Below are 19,655 nucleotides of genomic sequence, written 5' to 3' on the forward strand. Positions count from 1 at the left end.
CCATCCAACTCGCCGCCACTCACCTTAACAAGCAGAACGCACCTTTATTCACTGACCATTAGTGGCTTTTTGATCACAGATTTTACCCCTTTATTGTTTTGTTTTTTCCAATCATCATTCTGTGTGAATTTATTCAGAGACTTGGCACTGCTCAGCCTGTAACTGTGCACTGCCTTGCTGACACCTCCCTAAAAATAGTGCCCTCTAATCCTTCAGTCCCTGCTGAGAAGTACTACACATTACCAGGGACTGACTAGCATAGCGACTGCGTGCAAAACAGCACAGAGATTATGAATTTCAATAAATCTCCACAGTTTTATTAAGCAGTCATTGAGAATTGCCATGTGAGCAATTTCCATGCTGACACACTGTTGTATCAAACTTAAGAGCAGGCATGAATCCAGAGAAGTATGTCGTCTATCACCTCCTCGCTGCAGTGCTGCACCCTCTGGTGGGGTTGACGAATACAGCTTTTCACAGCAGACTCACATGGACAGTTGCTGCATGTTGAAGTAGTCAAACTGTGTTATCGAAATTTACACTTTTTGTTTCCTTCTCCGTGTTTGTGCGTGTGAAAATCAAAGCAGTGAGGCAGTCAATCAAGCTTTCGCCTGATTGAGGAACCATTCGGAGGAATATTGTTTCCACACACTGAACACGGATTGGAATGAAAACTGCCATGTTTTATTATGTTAAAAAATAAGAAAAACAGCCCTCACTTTATTTAAATCTTGGTCATATGCATGTTGGGTCCCCTTAACAATGAATCATAGCTTGTTTCATCTTTTCCATCTTGGGGTTTCTGTTTCACTTTGAAACCGTCCTTCTACAAGTCAGTTAAAATAGTGTTTGGATGCATTGCTCAGAGCTTTCCACGCATGGTTATCAAATATTGTGAAGCCCACTGGGAGGTAAAAAGGTCATCTGCGCATCACAGGTTCATGTTAACAAACTGCAGCCCCTCGCTCTGCAGAGCTCCACTGCAGTTGTATTTCACAAGCGAGTATACCAGTCATTTAAACCACATAAGTTCTACATGATGATCTGTGTGGCATGTCTTCGCGTTTGATAGAGGGTGACAAATCATGACAGTAACGCACTTCAGCTGCCTAGAAGGCTGGAAACATTGTGCCAGGCCCCCCACTGGCCACCTGAATATAGCGAAATGGGGTAGCAGATAGAGCGGCATGCACCCCCTGTGGGGATTTTGTAAAAGGAGACCCAAACTGAAATGGACAGCTGAGCCAACCCACATGCCTTGTACATATCAACTATAAGGCCCTCTGGTACCAACCTAATTCTGTGTTCCTGTGGTTAGCGTGCACTCTGTCTGCTGTGACTCTCAGTGGGAACTGGTATTTCCCCTTGAAAGTCAAAATACATTTGAGCCTCAGGAAAAAACAAGCCAAAGAACAAAACATTTGCAAACTGTCAAATTAATAACAAATGATCAACCTCTATGCCTGTTTTAGATGATGAATGCGAGAATCTTCAGCACTGAAATCAAAACATTTGCAAGATCTTCCCTCTTCCCACAAATAATGTCAGAATTCTTAAAAACCTGCTGTTATTTATGACAAACAGATGAAGCGACCACAGACTGGACAGCTCGTCTTTAATAAGACTTAAGATACTCCCACTGACCTTGTAACGCACATCAAAATAATTATAGCATATACACGCACCGGCATTTCAAACACAGATGAGTCCACGGCATCTCGATGCAAATGAGAAAAACTGAGCCATGCTTGCACATGTGAAATAAAAACAGCTTTAACCGTAATATAGTGGAGCAAATCCCTGTTTTATAGAGATCTGACCGTGGATGACGTCTGGTTTCTTAATCGTTAAGGTTGCACACTCATTACATCCAGTTCTGCGTACAATCAATCAAAGCTGGGACAGATGGCATATTCACACACAGTAAGAAGCTGTTGCATTTGAACGTACATTTCAAATCTCCTTCCAGATTTCTCAGTTGATCTTTACAAAAACTGTCACAGGTAGCTTTATACAGACCAGGGCGTGTACTACCTGGCTTTCACTTAGGTCTACTCAGAGCAAAGTAGCTTAAAATGAATCCCTTTCACACAGCTTTAATTCACAGACCCACCCCTCCTTTGTCCGTCACACAAAGTTAATTTACATTATTCACAAAAATGTACCCAGTCTTTTATATTTCTCTTTCAGTTAAATAACTAAAGAACAAAGAAAACAAACACTGCAGCTTCTTGTAATAATTACTCAGCTGTACTGTAATGTACAAAGGATCATACTGTCGAGTATTAAGGTGCATGGAATCGTCGCCACAAAGATCTTTACAAATTTTAACACTGATGCACCTGTGTTGCACATAGCAACTCCTTTCATCCTGTTTTGTCTTTCGCTTGTGTCCTGATGCTTGGTCGTAGCCCACGTCATCTTCAGAGAGAAGCATGTTTGCTTTCAGAGGCTCAGGAAAAGGTTGTTGATTGGCACAGGTCACAGGGCTCCCCGTGCGAGCGTTGGCGGGGCTGGCAAAGGTCAGTGGCCTGAGGCGACGAGCACTTCAACACTGGGACATGTCACAGGACCTCTGTGAGGGAGGCAGAGGGCGAGGGGTTAAGGGTCAGCAGCCACTGAGCATTGAACACATGCTAACAGACGAAACAATCCAGGGTCAACGTCTTTAATCTGAGTGATGACATGAACTGGGCTTGTATCAAATTTTAACCGAATTTCAAGAAAATGCGAATGAATGCTTGTTTCCCTCTAGTACCATTTGGATTAACAATAGACGGCACCAACTGTCTAGTCAGGAAACCATTATATCATTGCAGAAGTAGAGGGTGCAAAAAAATGATAAAAGAGCGCAAGTTGAACCTCAAACAGTGAAAGGAAAAAGAACCCCTGATGGAAAAATGACATTTCTGCTTGTTTCATGCATTAACATATGAAGGTTACATCAGTGCATTAGTCTCTCACAAGTCTATCACAGGGTAACTTAAACCAATCAGATCAATGAAGCATATGTTGTAGTGGGACTCTTGCCACAGACGAGCAAAAACATCTTTTCCCTGGAGAAAAGCATTCAGTGCTTTCTTTGCTCCTCTTTCAATAAAGAAATACTCTCCAGTTCTAATATAAGTGATGCTATAGCAGCATCTACGCTAACGTCTTTAGGAGTCGCCATTGTTTCCCAAGGACAATAACGCTCGTCTATAGCTGCCAGTAATTCCTCATAGGACGCTGATTGGTTGGAACCACTGTGGTTTGGCCACAAACGCATTTATATTGAAGGCAGCGTGGATTCTCGGATTGCATGATCTCGAAAATTCAGCTGCCTTGCAAGTTGAAAAACCACCTCAACCTTCAACTGTTTCTCAAGCAGTTCTTCAAAATTCACATAAAAATATGTTGATGGAAATGTGGCTGGTGTCTGTAAACCTCTGACCTGGTGGCAATGTTAAATGCAAAAGATGTTGACAATGTTGCAGAAGGCATGAACCCATAAACCTTTACTGTCTTGTGTAACGGAAAGGCCTCAACTCAAGTAAGAGACATTTTACGGTCAAATGCAGCCAACATGTGAAACGAGTAATGGTAACCGTAATTGATGCAACACTGACTTATCTGACTGACAAGGCCACATGTCAGGCAAGGAAGAGCCCTACTCTCAACAAGCAAGATTCAAATAAACCCTGGAAGCATGCCTCAAAATAAATTGATCCCCTATGAAATTTCATTGTAACACTCAATCAGTCTCGCATATCAATACTCCCAATCGTAGCCCTCATCACACATGCCGTGCCAAGTCGAAGGCTCCTTGAGTGTCCACATTAACAAGAGTGAAAATTTTTACATGACCAAGTTGAAAGCAGGAGGTGTTGGAGGATGAAGGAGGTCACAATTTCACAAAAGGGGTCAGAGGGCTGGCAAAGGTAATAGTCTTCTGTTTGCTTTACATAGTATTTATAACTGCTAGCTTGTTTTCGGCTATCAGTTGAAGGTTAAAATTTAGCAAAAGGGAGCGCGCAGGGGGTGCTGCTGACGTTGCCACTGGCAGGGGGTTGAGCTCGGGGTGATATGGTGCTTAATTGCTTTCGGGGTACTGTTTCTAACCCCTGGCAGTGAAGCACTTGTGGATACGGTCTCCTCATCGCCTCGGCCATTCTAAGAATTCCTCACTGGGCCCGAGTCAGTGGGGCTGCTGAATAAAAGCTGTCATCAGTATATAGATACCCTGCTCCTCTTCACCCTTCCCCACACTATTTCTTCCATATCCCATCTCCACCCCTTTGTGAGTGTAAGAGGATTCTCCCTGCCACACCATCCTCTCCTCAGGGGTTACTCACTCTCACCGGGGTGATGACCTGCATGTTAGATCAAGTTCAAGTTCAGGTTCAGGTTCGTGGCTGCTTCCTGCCTGACTACGGTACCTCGTACTACGGTCTTTATTGGATAATGTGAATTTGGTCAAGTGGAAAACCAGATCAGTACAAGTAAGCACACAAGCTTGTTGCAAGTAAACCACGGCTCTGTCTGCTGCTACTTTTTATTGGGAACAGATGAGAAAACAAACCGAACTGGAAAACTGGCGGTCCTGGCTTAACCAGACCCTTTCACTCAAAATGTTTGGCTACTAATATTGGATTATAGCCAAAATTATACCCTTTCTAAACTACACCAACCTTAAGAACAGCATGCCTTCATTTCCTTAGAGACTACTGAAAGCACGTCATTCACAGCTCAGTAATGTTCCTCCAGTTCATCCACAATGCTTCATCTAGATTTTTAGCTAATAACAAGAGAGTCTCTGGTCTGCCTTGGTTTAAGGATAAGTACACATTTTGTTTCCAAGGCACTGCTATTATGGAAGATGAGTGTTTTTGCTGTGAGTAAGGTGAGAAGATTGATATTCAAACATAAACTTAAAGGCAGCAGCTGCTTAGCTTAGCACAAAGACTGACAACAGGGGTTGTCTGGGGTAAAAAATCCACTGGCCAGCACCTCTAAATCTGACTTAACACACCACATTTGTTTGAACCACAAATTTAAAAAAAAGTTGTGGTTTTACAGGGAGTAATGTGCTGGAGCTATCTCTCTCGGATGCAGTGACTTCCTGAAGTCCGGCCTGGGCAACAAATTGTTCCATCACAAATCTCCCCTGTAACCCCACAACTTGTCATTTTTTCATTTCTGTTATTGTTTGGTTTAAACAAACAAGGTCTAACGTATGGAACATTGAGCATTAGAAGTGCTGGAAGTCTAGCTATGTCCCCCTGCTTCCAGTCTTAATGCTAAGCTAGGTTAATCACCTGCTGGCTCAAGCTTCATATTCATTGCACTGACATGAGAGTGGAGTCTCCTGCTCGTTCCACCACCTCCCATCATTAGAAGGAGTGAGCAGACCTCTTCTGCACCTGCTCACCTCTTGTGGAACTCACTGCCTGAACTCGTTGGTATGATTCATAGTTTCTATCTTCCCTGTCTGCGACCACCTTTTTTGCTTTCATTGTTAGCTTTAGCCTTTAGCATCCTGCTTGTATTGTGTACCTGCAACATGCTGAGGCTTCATGGGGCCCGCCTTCTTCATGAACGAATCCTCGCTTTCAAATGCGAGGATCGGCTCAGTGGCCATGGTGGTCTCAGTCTTATCCCGTGCTCCGTTGGTGGTGTTGCCGTGATTGGCGAGATGGATGATGTCTCCGAAGTGGGCAGTGTCTCCTTTAGAGGACAGACCGTTTTCATGTCTCACAGGCTGGACCCCATTGACCACTTGGACTGAGGGGCTGCTGGGGAGGGGAGACACAGAGAGGAATATGGTTATAGTTATGATGGGTCAAAGTGAGTCATTCAACAAATGAGTCACTTCACTGCCGTCCAATTACAGGAGTCCGTTAAAATCCACCCCAAGAAACAAAGAAACGTGTTCAAATGCAAAAAAAAAGATTTCAAGAAACCAAATCATTCCCCCAGTATTGTAACTGTTTACTGCGGGTCTGAATCGTGTGGCTCCTCGTGTTTTCAGTTGAGGTTTATAACAACAACACTTAACTGCCAGTTTATTTTTCTGGCACACAAGTTTTACACTGTTCATGGTGGTCCTGCATCAATATGAGCACAAAGAAACTATCAAATTTAACTAAATTATTGATGTAAAAAATAAAAAAAAAGGAGGAATACTTTTACCTTTCTTTGACATTGACCTGTCCATTTTCCGTCATGTTGTTGGGCTGTAGGTTGACCTCTGGCTTTGGCTGATATTCAGCAGATGCTGGAGGAAACAAAATAAAACAGCCGTTTATCCAGTGTAAACCATGCACACCAACATGATCGCGTCCTTCAGCATCCAACGTTACCCTGCAGTGCATGCTCGACCACAGGGTGACAAACACCGTTAATGGTGTAACAGCAGCGCGGTGGCTCAGCGGTTAGCACTGTCACCTCACAGCGCTGCCCCCTGTGCTGGATTCCCGGCCAGTGTGGGGCCTTTCACATTTTGTCTGGTGCTCCAGTTTCCATCAAAAACATGTATGTTAGTTTAATACTCCCATCCACTGAGCTAGAACTGGAGTTGGTCCCACTGTTCCTAACACAGCATGGGTTAATGCAAAGAATGAATTTCGCTATGGGAATCAATCAGGGATAAATTAACGATCATCCTAATGAAGTGTGTCACGCTAAATTTGATGGGCAGAAAAGCCAGATTTCCTGGGGCGTGTTTCCTAGTGCAGATCCTCCTAACTCAGCTCTGCTGAGGACATGGCTGTGGTTGAGACAGCTCTCCACTCCTCTGACTAGAATGGAGTCATGCCTGCCAGGCCTCCAACCACATCAGTGGCTGGCTAATGTCTTCCTGCATCTGAGAACTTTTCCACAAACAGCCTTTCTCCACATTGATCCCCTTTCATCTTACTCATCTACTGTATGTGACGTGGAAGCCTAGATGCTTCTAAATATACAGTTCTTGTGTTAAAACAGAATTTCCCCGTAATAAGAAGTTGTAAGAAGAGTGGATATGACTAAGGCCTATGCAACATCACATGAATCCTTATATTATTTCTTCTGTCGACAGTAAATGTCCGATAACTGCTGCAGGCTGTTGCCATGAGCCCACTCTTCCTCTCTAACTCCCGCACTCCCAAAGCTTGGACAACATGTAAGCACACATGGGTCCTATTGTACAGAGAAGAAGAACTCAAACTGCAGCTGTGCCGGATATGAGGCAGAAATATAATCTAATAACCCTTTGATACAAAATGCTTTGCTGTGAAGCTGAGTCACATGGGAAATGAGAAGAAGAGTACAACAAATACCCATGGTTTCATTTATTCAAACATATGGAAGAGGTATAAGAAGTAAAGGAGCGATGGTACAGTGTGTTAGCCTAAAGGTGGGATACGTAACCTGAGTTTATGTCCCATAACATGAGTCAGATACAGTCTAAAATTTACAATGGAGTTCATGTGGTTGCTAATTGAAGCAGGGAGAGCTAGAAATCCACTTCCAAGTGGATTCCTGAAAACAGCTGGTCACACAGTATCCACTTTGTTTTAAAACCCTCCGCAGATAACACATTAACAGGAGATCAATTAAGACAATTACCCTAAACGATTCCTGCAGTTTAAGGGTTGTAGCATGTAATGATTTTCCTGCATCACTTGAGGATGTTTTGTGAAAGGCCGCCTCGCTCAGACTGCTGTTCTGCTTACCTTTGCTGCTCTCTGCCTCTTTGTCATTGACGTGTGCAACAGGGGAGGGCTTTGTCTCCTTCTGTGAACATGGGAAATGTTTTCAGTCGTTTTCAACTGGATAGTTACAGTTTGGCTCGTTTTGGTTAAAACTGAAGAGCAGATGTACCTTGTCGCCTCCATCTGTCTTACGTGTCCTCTTCATGATTTCATCCAGACGCTGAGAAGAGAAAGAGGAATAAGACAAGGAATGCCAAGACAGTGAGTGATCAGGGCAGATGTGTTTAGAAAGTTAAGAAATAAAGGACTCAGTTTTCAAAACACCAAATGTGGATGTTACTAACGAATCATTCACAAGTAAACTGCACTATTTATATCTGGTAAAAAACTGGGTTCAGTTTAGTGAGCTAGACTGAGCCCACACACCTTGTTTTTCTAGAAACTGAGGTTTCATGTTCTGCTTCGCCAGTAAAAATAGGATTTCCTGTGTCTTGTATCCTGTCCATTATGTTTGAAGTGAATGCACAGAGTCAAACTGAGACCATTATGTCTCCAGGTGGAGGGCTCTGTGAATAATGATGAAGCAGCACTTGTGTATTCAGCTGGAACACCAGCGTAGGATGGTTGAACAGTTAACAGTAGGATGGAGGAGAGACGATAAGTCTGTACTGTACTAAAATACAAACCATTCTGCGTGGTTAATTTGCATGCACAGAGTGAAGACATTGGATACAAGATGCGACCTTCGTCTGAGGACACCGCTATCCTGAGATAGTGGGACTGTAACTGCAGCTGCCACTCATAAAAGTAAAGTGTTTGGAAGATCCAAGATTATTCACAGACAGCTCACACACTCATGGCTTTGGCCTCTGGTTTGGCTGCAGAACTTCTGTCTCCGGACTAAAGATTATTGTTTGTCTACTACACAGCTGTTTCACCCTTCAGGAGTCTTTTAACCTGTGCTTACTGACCACAAACTTCTCTCTGTTGAGGTGATAACAGCGGTGGGCCAGTCAGTTTTGGTAGAAGCCAGTGTAAACAGTTCATTCTCACATAGCCAGACCGATCTCCTCAAAGGTCAGCCGTACCTATTATCATTCTGGCTTGTTAGTATTTCTTTAAACCGGTCACAAGTGTCTTGAAAATGTGGGAAGGTGATCCCTAGCATTAAAATGGCTAAATCCTCGCACAAGAAAATAAAAGAAAAACGGCTGCTAGCTTGTTTACGTTCTTACTGTTAGCGACCAGGTTAGAGTAACTTTGCACTTTCAGCATAGATCAACGTGCAGGTTGGTCTCGGAGGTCATTGTTGTTTTCCATTGCGATGGGGATTTTGAAAACGGTAACGTGCAGATAGCAGGAAGGGCGGCCAATGGCAGGCTCATACCCACAGGCTACATCCGGTGAATCAGACCAATACCAGTGTGTTGTACGCTGTGACTAAGCGGCGAGTCTTTGGGGAACAGGACATGCTGTTCTTGTGGGCTAATTCCAGCAAGGAGGCAGGCCTGGCATGCTTAGATAAGAGCCTTTAACACATGGAGAGAAGATGAGAAGAGGGGAAGAAATGCTTAGCTAGCACACAGAGGCGTGAGCTTAATGGGCATGTGGGTGGTGTACTTGAGTAGATGGCCATTGTCACACACACACACATATCAGCACGCATGTGCAAAGATCTGCATAAATCCACATACAGATGACTGGCACAGCGAGGTCTCCATTATTATTAGTGTTTATATATAGCTTCATGCTCACACACAGCATAAGCTCTATTAAATGGTGGCATGCAGACAGCCAATCCAGGATGAGCCAAGAACATCATTCATCTTGGTTTCAGGGCCTCAACTGTCAAGCCTGCTTTTGTCATGTCAAAACACAGACCACAGAGTGAGCGCACCTCAAACTGTACAACCTCCAGTGAGCAACGAGAGCTTATTATAAAGTCACTGCAGAACGGGCGGCTCGGAGGTGTACGCAGCTGAGGGCAGATACCCTGAACATCTATGAATGGATTTCCAGAAAATCCTCTTTATGGTCTATTAAGACTTCTGTTGTGAAATGAGTGACTTTAAAAGCTGAAAGGACAATGATCCTTGGACAGATGTTTGCCCTACCCTTTTCCTCTCCAGCCTCTCCTGCTCCTCCTTCTGGAAGTGTTTCTCCCTCTCCAGACGCTGCTTCTCCGCCTCCTCCCGGGCTTTAGCCTCAGCCTCTTCTTTCTGAAACACACGCAGGCGAGAATCCAACCACAGTTTTAATGCCGGCAGAAGGGGGGAAAAAAACTCAGCCAAAATAACATGCCTTTTACGTAACAGGGGTGTGGTTGCTCTCTGCAATTATTGTTTACAGCCACAAAAGGGATATTTTCCTCTACCTTTGAGCCAAAAAGATCTATTTTCAACATTTACGGCCTCATGAGGACTATTCAAAGCGAAATACAATACTTCAGAATTTGCATAATTATATCGACTCGTGTTTAACCACAAATATCACTTCTGTGAATGACCACGAGGGGGTGGCAAAGCGTAAGCGCCGGTCAACAGACAGTTCACAGAGATAAGAGCTGATCAGGTTAGAGGTCTACAGATAAACAAATACTGTAATGAATAGCTGCATTTCCTTATTTATTGGAAACCTTTTCCTACTAATCAAGCGTCAGGACAAGGACATCCAAGCAATGTCAGGAACACTGGACTGTGGTTTTGGATGTTACCAGAAAAGGTCAGTGTGAGGTGAGCAGCTGAGCTCAAACAGTAAACAAGTGACACTGAAAAACTGCAGAAGATAGGAGAGTACAAAGGTTTGTGGTGTGATGGGCAAAGAGCCTGGGAATGATCAGACCTGTCCACTGCACCACATTAACACCCACCCTCACTTACACCCCAGGTGTCTTCTCTGCATGCTGGCTGCTGGCTGCGAGCATACCTGTTTCTGAAGGCGTAGGTTCTCCTCCTGCTCGGCTTTGGCTCTCTCTTGAGCCTCCTTCTCGTCCTGCAGGCGCTGGGCTTCGTCCCTTCGCCGCTGCTCCTCAGCCATAGCGCGGGCCTCCTCCTCCCTGCGTTGCCTCTCTTCCGCCTCCCTTGCTATTCGCTCCTCTCTCAGGATCCTAAAGAGATTGGGCGTAAGGCTGAGGATAAGCATTTTCCACAAAATCTTGTGCCAGAAACTCAATGCGGTAAATAATTGAAATTATTCTAGTGACAGGACATTTCCTCTGTCGTTTACGCTATTTCTGCTGAGCTGCACAAGCAATGAGAAGCAAACTATTTAAGGAAATGGAAACAATTAAAAGTATGAGTGCCAGCAAGAGCAGGCTGCAGGCTGCCTGAATGCTGACACACACCATGGCCCGAGTTGAATGACGTCTCAGTCAGACATGCATGTACTTTGATGATGCACTGGAGCCTTCCTGTTCAGTTTTACTCATTTCTTTTTCTCTGACCTCTCCTTCTCCTCCTGTTCACGGCGCTCCTGCTCGTCCCTCTCCCTCTGCTCTCGGGCCTGCCGGCGTTTCTCTGCCAGGATGCGAGCCGCCTCCTCCGGGTCGTTGGTGCCCGCCATGGGCTTACCTGATGGAGAGGGCGCAGGTGACGGAGCTGAATGGACCGGCTCAGGTGAGGGGGAGGCTGCGGTGGTTGTAACTGGGGTGCTTGATGCAGCGGTGGAGGACACATGGATGGCAGGAACCACAGGGGAGCCTAAAGCAGGGAAAACATGTGTCAAACAAGAGACAATAACTCAGTGATCTTGTGCTGTGTGACTTCCAAAAAAACTTTAATACGATTATTTATGCTTCCCTATAAGTAATGAGTTTGAAAGTCACGTCTGAGGATCATTATTAATGACACATTCAACCGCAGCATTTTCTCTTCACATGCACTGTGAAACATTCTGTCCCCAGCAACTGGAAATTATAAACAGCTGTAGCTTCGGCCTAAGAACTTGGTAATTACATAATTAAGGCTGATTAGTGCAGCCTCTTAGTGCTGTGTGTCAGCAGACACGGGCCATGGAGCTGTGTGTGGCTCACTAACTACATTCACTTTGTTTTCATGGTTAATTTAGCCTGATGGTAATCTCTGTCTGTTGCTTCTCACAGACTTTCCAGGCTTGTTCACTTTTTCCATTATGTCCATTCTTCTGGCCAGGAAGAGACCAAGTGAGACAGAAGAAGTCTTTGGGAATAATAATTAATAAAAAAAAATAGTACAGTATGACTCAGTTTTGGAGGGAAGCTAAATCCAGATGTGTTGTATCATAGTGTTGTGCAAATAGGACAGTTGATCACTGTGGAGATGAGAAATTGCAACAAAACGCAGATTATTGAGTCATATACTCTTCTACAATAGAAATCCTTAATAATTTTTACTCAAGGTTGTCAACACGTCCTCTCTGTGTCTGCTACCGAGATGAGGATGAAAGCTCCGGAAAAAACTAGTAAAGCAGATCTTGAAGTAAGACTTTTTGACAAACTACTATTTCCAAGGTCAAGCATGAACTTTTGCACTTCATGCTCCAGAAAAAAAGCTAAATATAGTTAATGCTGTCACTGTTGTGGGTCAGATTTGTAATGATAATGACTTGGACAAACAGAACTACATTTTTACTGGCTTCAGAGCAGGGACCTCCGTACAGGAACTTCATTTAGTCCCTGCTACTTCCAGTCAAAACGAAGCTTTAGTTCCTGAGTGTTTCTGAAATGGAAAAGTATAATGAGCAACTCTACACTGATGCTCGTTGACCTTTTCAATGCAGCCCAGTCAGAAATAATCAGCATCAAAACTTTTCTGCACTCACTCTTTCTCTCCTCGGGTGTGGCGGACCTACGGGGGTCCTTCACTCTTTCAAGGGGGGCGGGGGAGGAGGTACGGTGTTCTATCCTGGCCGGGGTCCTGGCTCTTTTGGGCCGACCTTTAGGAGTCGACGGGCTTCCACGTGTGGATGAAGGCTTAGGAGAGGCAGCAGGGCTGGGAGAGGCGGTTCTGCCCTTAGGCGTGGCCGGGGACGACGGCCGTTGTCTTGATAAAGGACTGGGACTGGAAGACAAAAGATGATGTCAGCAGACACCAAGTTAGCCACATTATTCTTTCAGACCTGGGCTGAAATGACACATGTCCTGAAGAAACCTGACTTCAGCAAACAGGTTCACAGCAGTCAAAGCACTCAAACATTACATCAGCCTTAAAGTGCATCCCAGCTACACGCGGGCAATGCAACACTTGGAGGGGAAACATCCATTATGCTGAAGAGGAGGTTTTTCCCTCTGGCTCTGACAGCTCTGGCAAGCTCTTTGCTGCCTTTTTGTTGAGTCAAAAGACCTTTTTTCTCCTATTCCATCCCTTCTGTCATGGACGTCATGTATTTCAGCGGCCTGGGGGGAAGAGGGGAAGTGACCACTCATCCTGGGATCTTTCACTCGGAGCCTTGGCTCAAACAGAGCATGAAATGTGGGGTCATTATCGTGCAGACATAAACACGGTAGCTCTGGCTAACCCAGCCGCTGACCAGGAACAAGCTGCGGGTCGAGGGGATGTGAGGTCGAGGGGATGTGAGGTTAACATCTGAGTGAATGTCTCAATATCACATTAACATATGTCTGATTATTCAAATGGTTCTCAGCATCTGTAAAGTCCTATTTTTTGAAGTGCGGACAGTAGCTTTAGATTAGAAACCTCAGATGGGGTTTATGGGGCCTTTTTTAGTTGGAGCTTTCATACTTACATATATTCATATATTTACTGTGTTCTGTTGTTAATGTTCAACACAGGCAACAAGGATTTAGAGCTGCAACTAAGAATCATTTTCATGATTGATCAGTCTGCCTGTTATTTCAGAACTGATGTGCTGTTTATACAGTAATATGTCTATTATAATTTCCCAGACTCTAAGGTGGCATTTGGAAATGTCTTGTTTTGAACAACTAAATTCAAAAATATCTGATTAACGGAAGAGAGGAGAGCAGCAGCGGAATGATTTTCATAATAGTGTCTGATTCATTTCCTGTTAATCAGCCGACATATTAATCAGCTAATTCTTTCAGCTCAACTGTGATTACATGTAGCACTCGTAGGACTGCTTGATTAACTGATTGACTGACTGACAGAAGGACTAATCCTTTGTCGCTCTTTAATAGGGTATGAAATTGAGAGTAACATTCAGTCAAATGAGAGGAAGGTGACTGCACTTCATATCAGGAGGAAACTGATGTTGACTTGTTGTCATCCACTATGACACAAAAACTGAGATAAATAAAGAGAAGTAGAAATGCTTTACCTCGGATCAGGCCTGTGTCTCATGCTGGGTAGAGACTGCCTCTTCTTCAGCACTTTGTCTTTAGCGAGGGCACTCTTCTCCTTCTCATTCTCCCGTTCCTTGTCTTTCTTTTCTTTCTTGTTTTTATCCATCTGCATGAAAATATAAGACAAGATATGCTCTGGGTTGTTATACATAAAGTACAGGAAACTGGGAAGTCTGGTCAGGGGCCATGACTTGCTCTCTTGGCAGCAGTTCAGTCCAACAATAACACCGTTAAATGTTCAGTCAGTTTCGGGTGAATGGTAAACGCGCTCGTAGAAACAGACTCAGCTGTTCTGAATTTCATGGCTGTTTGGCGACGTTCTTCTTCTGGAGAAAAGCTTCCTCTTGGTAAAGTCTAACCCTGCTGCAACTGTCCAAAGACTGCGGCTATAATTGAGTGTCAGAGAAGACGGCCACAGCGCAGAGGCTCATTAGGCAGACTTACGGGCGTGGAGCTCCGTCTGTGTTGGCGCTGGGTGATGTCGGGTGTGCTGGACGTCACTCTCCAGCGGTCGGAGCAGCGGTGGTGGGGCTGGTGGGCGCACAAGGTGAGGGGACTGGCTGAAGCCGAACGGGGACAGAGAGGGGAGTCTGAGGAGGAATTTGATTCTACGTTTAAAGCTTGTCGACAATCATACGGCATAATTTAATGGATTTACTGTGAGACACAAACTTGTTAATCCGTCTTTTTTTTATTCAACTTACTACCATCTTTGCCATTGTTGAGGACACTTGCTGCACTGCGGCTCCTAGCGAGGAAAGACAGCGTTGGTGTCATCAGCCGGTCGACTATGCTGCTCTCCCATGGACTCAGTGCAAGGCTACGGGCTGCGGGCCGGAGAAACGGATCAATAAATGGATGTCTTTCTATTAACTTCAAAGGTATGTCTTAAATCGATGTCCTCAGTTGAACCAGAACTTTGCTGTAAGTACATCCCCAAAACATGGTTAAACCTGAAGTATTAGAGGAAGCTGAACCCATTGAATCTTTGAAGAGTTCTCTCCTTCATTACCCACAGACTGTATTAAAATAAAGTCTAAAATTTGTCACCAAAGGGAAATTTAAAGAAACACTTATTCAGGTTAAGGCTCACATGCCTGTAAGCCACAAAGACCCAATCAAATACACAATAACCCACCTCAGCGCCGCCCATTGAGATTAGAAGAGAAAGAAAATGAGCTCAGTAAATGTGTCTCCTATAACCTTGGGCTGTAGTGGTACCACCCAAGAGAGAGAGAGTTATTTGAAAAGCTCGTCTAGACAGTGAGTCAGTTATTTATAACCACAGCCTTGAGCATACAAGCAGAGAAGAAGAGGAGCGGAGACTCATCAGTATTTATTTGGGGGAGACACCTTCTTTTTGGCTTTAGGGTGTAGCATGTGGACGGTGTTGCAGTGAATATTCGCAGACAGGGTGTGTAATTGAGTTTGGATGAGACGAGAGCGACAGGAGGGATAGAGCTGTTACCTCTCTATTTTTTCCAGCAGCACACAGGAACAGTACCTGCTCCGAGGGAGTTTTCAGAATACATTATCTCCTGAAAAGTGCTGAATCACTCACTAACTTTACGAACTCAGAAGTTTCTCCCTCTATGCCGGAGTACACCGTGACCTGGTTATCTTTACAGCTGCACTCATCCAAAGCATGGAGAAAGGTTGATTCAAAGAAATATTTGTCATTTATAAACCACACCCACCTCCATGTCATCACTCAGTAATGCATTCAACACAGTAAAAGACATCCCTTCTCCAGCATGTTATGATGAAAATGAGCACAAAAGGATCCAATCGACTGTGCAAACATATGAAATGGCACCAACACAATGAACCAACCAAAGGAGAGTAAAAAGACAGCAAAACATGAACACAGTACATAACCCACATTAACATACGGGCATGCAGAGCATGTCAAACAAAACACCCACCCAAATTCTGAAGAGGTGGGGGAAAAAAAGAACTGGTTTTGGAAGATGGAAATGGGTCAGCTGTCAACCATCAAGCACAAGAGAGGGACTGAAATCAGAGAGGGGAAGAACTGAAAAAATAGAGGACAATGATGGACGGGTTCGGAGGTGTTGGCAGTGGCGGAGTGATGGACACAGTTAAACGGGAGGAGGGGGCATTCCAGATGTTGCCTTACTTCTGCTGGGGGAGTTCCAGAGCGTGGCGGAGGACTTGGACAGTCGCTTGTTTATAACAGAGTCCACGTGTTTGGGCAGGTTGACCGTTGACACAGAGCATCTGCCTAAGAAGCCAAGAGAGCGCCACACAGATGTTCACACAGGTCACATGGTTGAGAGGAAGAATGGGAACGTCTGTGCCGTCATGTGTTACGCTCGAATGATGCCTCTACAAATATACACCCACACGCTGTAAAGAGCATGTTTGTAAGGTGAGCAACCCCCATTAAAGCAGATTCCTGCATGCTGACCGTGTGTATAACAACATCCACTGCTTTACGGTACAAGCACGTACACAGGACGCCATATGTTCACCTCAGCGAGCCTTCAGGTGAGCAGGCAGGCATCAGAAATGATTTATTGTTTCTTTCCAGAAACAGTGCCACCGTTACTCTTGATAATCCACACAATGCACTGTTAGCATTTAAGGCCACTAAAAACTGCAAGCAGTGAGGCTTGTGGATTATCCAGAGTAACCAGGGCGTTATGTTGTTGCCAGTGAATATTTAAACTGTCATTTTAATGCTGTGAGCATGGTTTCAGTTCCCTTCAACTCCACTGAGTTCAGTGGGAAAATAAGTTTGCTTTTTTGGGGGTGAAATGACCCTTTAAGGTTCTCAAAATTCCACTTGAGAGATTAATGTAGGTTTACACATACCTCACGATGATACCAATACCAAAAAGCATATCAACCACACTCAGTAAAGCTACCAGAAGCGATGAACAAGAAGAGACAACTCAAAGCAACCGTAACAACCAAACAGTGATAGAAAGAGGCTGCTGGGAAATAAACGTATTTCATTTCATGACGTGAACTAGGGCTTCAGAGAAGGGCAAAACCTTGAATCCTTGAGACCATCCACATGCAATACAAGTCCCTTTAATACACTGCAAGCAAATGAACACACTTGATCTCGCTTTATCCAAACGTCACCAGACATGATTCAGACGACAGGCTACAGGAGGTACCGTATTGCTGTAGGCCTGTCCCCAAACATTGCTAATCCTTTTTAAAATAAGCTCAACAGTACAAAGACAATATATTTAATGTTTTAGCTCATCAACTTCATTTATTTTTGTAAATATCACCACTTTGTGAACACGTGATTGAATAAAGGATATTACTACATGAGCTCAAGAACACTCCTTAAAGCCATTGTTGGTAAAGACAGTTCATTTGCAAGTTATTGTTTTTTTATTTATTTATTTTTTTAATCAGGGTTGCAAATAGTGGGCAAAGCAGTACCCTTATTTGACAGAAGCCAGGACAAGTACTTTAAAGCATTTCCTAAATGACATCCCAAACTCAGCCTCTCCACTGCAGCCTGTTTACGCTTGTTTACTCCCATCATCTGACAGGCTGGTGAGGGAGGAAGAAAGGCAGAGATTGATTAGAGAGTCAATAATTCCCCTGGCATATGGCAGAGGCGATTACACGACATAAGATAGACTCAGGACTCTTCAGATTTAGAGCCTGAAGTTAGGAGGATGGCACCGAAGCATCCATCAAGCTGCTGTTAAAACATTATTTCTCCAGTTTTACCTTGCCTCTGCAGCCAGTGCAGACTCTGATCTGCTGTTGGACAGTCAGGACAGTTATCAGTTTGAATTAAGCATTATTAGACATCATATTGCTGCTCGTCAATAGAACCCTGCTTACTGCAACTGCTGCAATGAAGCAGCTGAATACACTTTGACTGCGCGATCAATACAGTCTGGCCATGATCACGGGCTAATGATCCCGAACTCATGTTTAAACAGCCTGCTAGCATAGGGCTGCAGTGGCTGAGGAGTCAGAGGAATTGGTGCATTAAGGTGGAGGAGTGTGACTGATGCAGCGAAGACACATCAAATATGACAAGACAAAACCTCTGGAGCAGTCCAGATCTGTCTGGGCAACATTTGTGACTGTGCACCTGCCAATGTCTTATGTAACCCCAGCGCTGAGCATGAAACACGGTGCGACTGACGAAGCCATTTCTGTTGTCTTTCTTCTCCCTAAATTCATCAAAAATTCAGTTTTGAGACATTTAGCAAAAAAAACAGAAGATTTTTTGTTTTTCAATTCAAGATTTTGACATTATGGTCAGTTGGACATCAGGCAGCTGTCAGTCAGTGAAAGAAATTAGTGTCTGCTTCTGATTTCAAAGGTGTTTCTACTAAAACCAAAAAATATATACATCCAAAATAATGATTTTCAGTGCAAACAATGAGCTGCATGAAGCAGACTGATGCTAAAATAATCCTCTAATGGATATAATTGGTTAATGGCACTGAAACTTGAGCCTATAATGGCGAACAAAAACCTCACAGACAGACAGAATCTATAGCCAGTAAAAGTGGTTATACATTGCACTGATACCACATTCCAGCAGGATAACAAAAAGTGCGTCCTGCGGGTTTTATTTCAGGGACAATGTGTATCGAGATCGCATCAGCGTACTCACTTTCTTTCTGGCTGGAGTTCTGGCTTAGCGCGCCGGCCCAGGACCATCTTTGCTGGCGGATTTCTGCCCACGTCTTCTTGGTTGACCTATGGATGGCTGCCTCATAGCGCTCCTGGAAAGGATACGGGAACAGATATCAGTTGTTTAAATGCCCAATGCATCAAAGTCAATATGCAGAACTGGGATGCATGGTGCGTCCTCCACCTGAAAAGCCTGGATTCAAACACCCAGCCTGCAAGCAGAAGTCCCACACTATCACATGTTGAATGGGTTATTTTTAACATAGCCAGTGTGCTCGTCCAAACGTACTTTATTCTTCTCCAGTTTCTGTTTCTGTCTCTCCTCCAGGGCGGCTCGTCGCTTTTCCGCCTTAATCCGCTGTTCCTCGAGTTTCCTGCGGCGCTCCTCCAGCTGCTGCTCCCTCAGCTGCCGTGCCTTCTCCTCCTTTTCCAGCCACTGGGTCTTTTTAGCAGCTGAGGTGGGACAGAAAGCTCGGTCAAGAGAGTAACATTTTAGCAAAGGAGCTTTGGACAAAGCAGCCCTCGCTCCCTTCGCTGCCCTTTCAGAATAATCTGTGCATTTTCTTTGAAAGGTTTATCAGTATTGGCTTAAAGGAGCGAAGTGATATCTGCTGAGAGCCACTATTTGACACATCTTTTGATGGGTTGGGGATTTTCAATAAAAATCCTGCTTGAAGCTTGAAGAAATATCCAAAAACTCAAGCCTCTCTGATGCTTACTTCACATCTAAAGCCGTCTTTGAATAAAATATGTTGCCCTTCACCTCAATCGTACTTTGTGTTTGGAAAAATAAATTCAATTACTTGACTCCTTCAGAGAATACCGCATAATGCCGGGACAGATACAGTACTTCTTAAGTGACACTTTTATACCACACTAATCGCATCAAACCTCCACGTCAGCTTCAATAAACCACACACTTTGATATGGAAATCGTCTCCTTGTCCCTGGGCCATTCAAAGAGGGCGTAAAGAAGCCTTTCGCAGCTGCCTCTCTGTGTACACAACTCACCATATTTCTTTAAACTCCAAAGAAAA

General features: G+C 44.2%; 1 protein-coding gene across 7 annotated transcripts in view; it reads right to left on the reverse strand.

The window, feature by feature from the left end:
* Nucleotides 1–1,598: 1,598 nt before the first annotated feature.
* The window catches only part of map7d1a (MAP7 domain containing 1a), a 40,782-nt gene continuing 22,725 nt past the window's right edge, over nt 1,599–19,655 (reverse strand). For 2 of the 7 annotated variants that reach the window (XM_070965944.1, XM_070965942.1), the window contains 15 exons: nt 18,908–19,071; nt 18,599–18,710; nt 16,112–16,216; nt 14,676–14,798; nt 14,416–14,561; nt 13,947–14,077; nt 12,471–12,709; nt 11,116–11,371; nt 10,599–10,779; nt 9,788–9,892; nt 7,843–7,893; nt 7,695–7,755; nt 6,172–6,256; nt 5,536–5,771; nt 1,599–2,575 (listed from right to left, as the gene is read on the reverse strand). In XM_070965944.1, coding sequence (XP_070822045.1) covers nt 2,565–2,575; nt 5,536–5,771; nt 6,172–6,256; nt 7,695–7,755; nt 7,843–7,893; nt 9,788–9,892; nt 10,599–10,779; nt 11,116–11,371; nt 12,471–12,709; nt 13,947–14,077; nt 14,416–14,561; nt 14,676–14,798; nt 16,112–16,216; nt 18,599–18,710; nt 18,908–19,071 — 2,006 coding nt within the window. In that variant the 3' untranslated portion in view covers nt 1,599–2,564. Of the gene's footprint in view, nt 2,576–5,535; nt 5,775–6,171; nt 6,257–7,694; nt 7,756–7,842; nt 7,894–9,787; nt 9,893–10,598; nt 10,780–11,115; nt 11,372–12,470; nt 12,710–13,946; nt 14,078–14,415; nt 14,562–14,675; nt 14,799–16,111; nt 16,217–18,598; nt 18,711–18,907; nt 19,072–19,655 lie in introns of all 7 variants that reach the window. The other 5 variants (XM_070965941.1, XM_070965943.1, XM_070965945.1 and 2 more) reach the window with 3 other exon arrangements.

Source organism: Chaetodon trifascialis, chromosome 7 (genome assembly GCF_039877785.1).
Source record: "Chaetodon trifascialis isolate fChaTrf1 chromosome 7, fChaTrf1.hap1, whole genome shotgun sequence".
Taxonomy (NCBI): Eukaryota; Metazoa; Chordata; class Actinopteri; order Chaetodontiformes; family Chaetodontidae; genus Chaetodon; species Chaetodon trifascialis.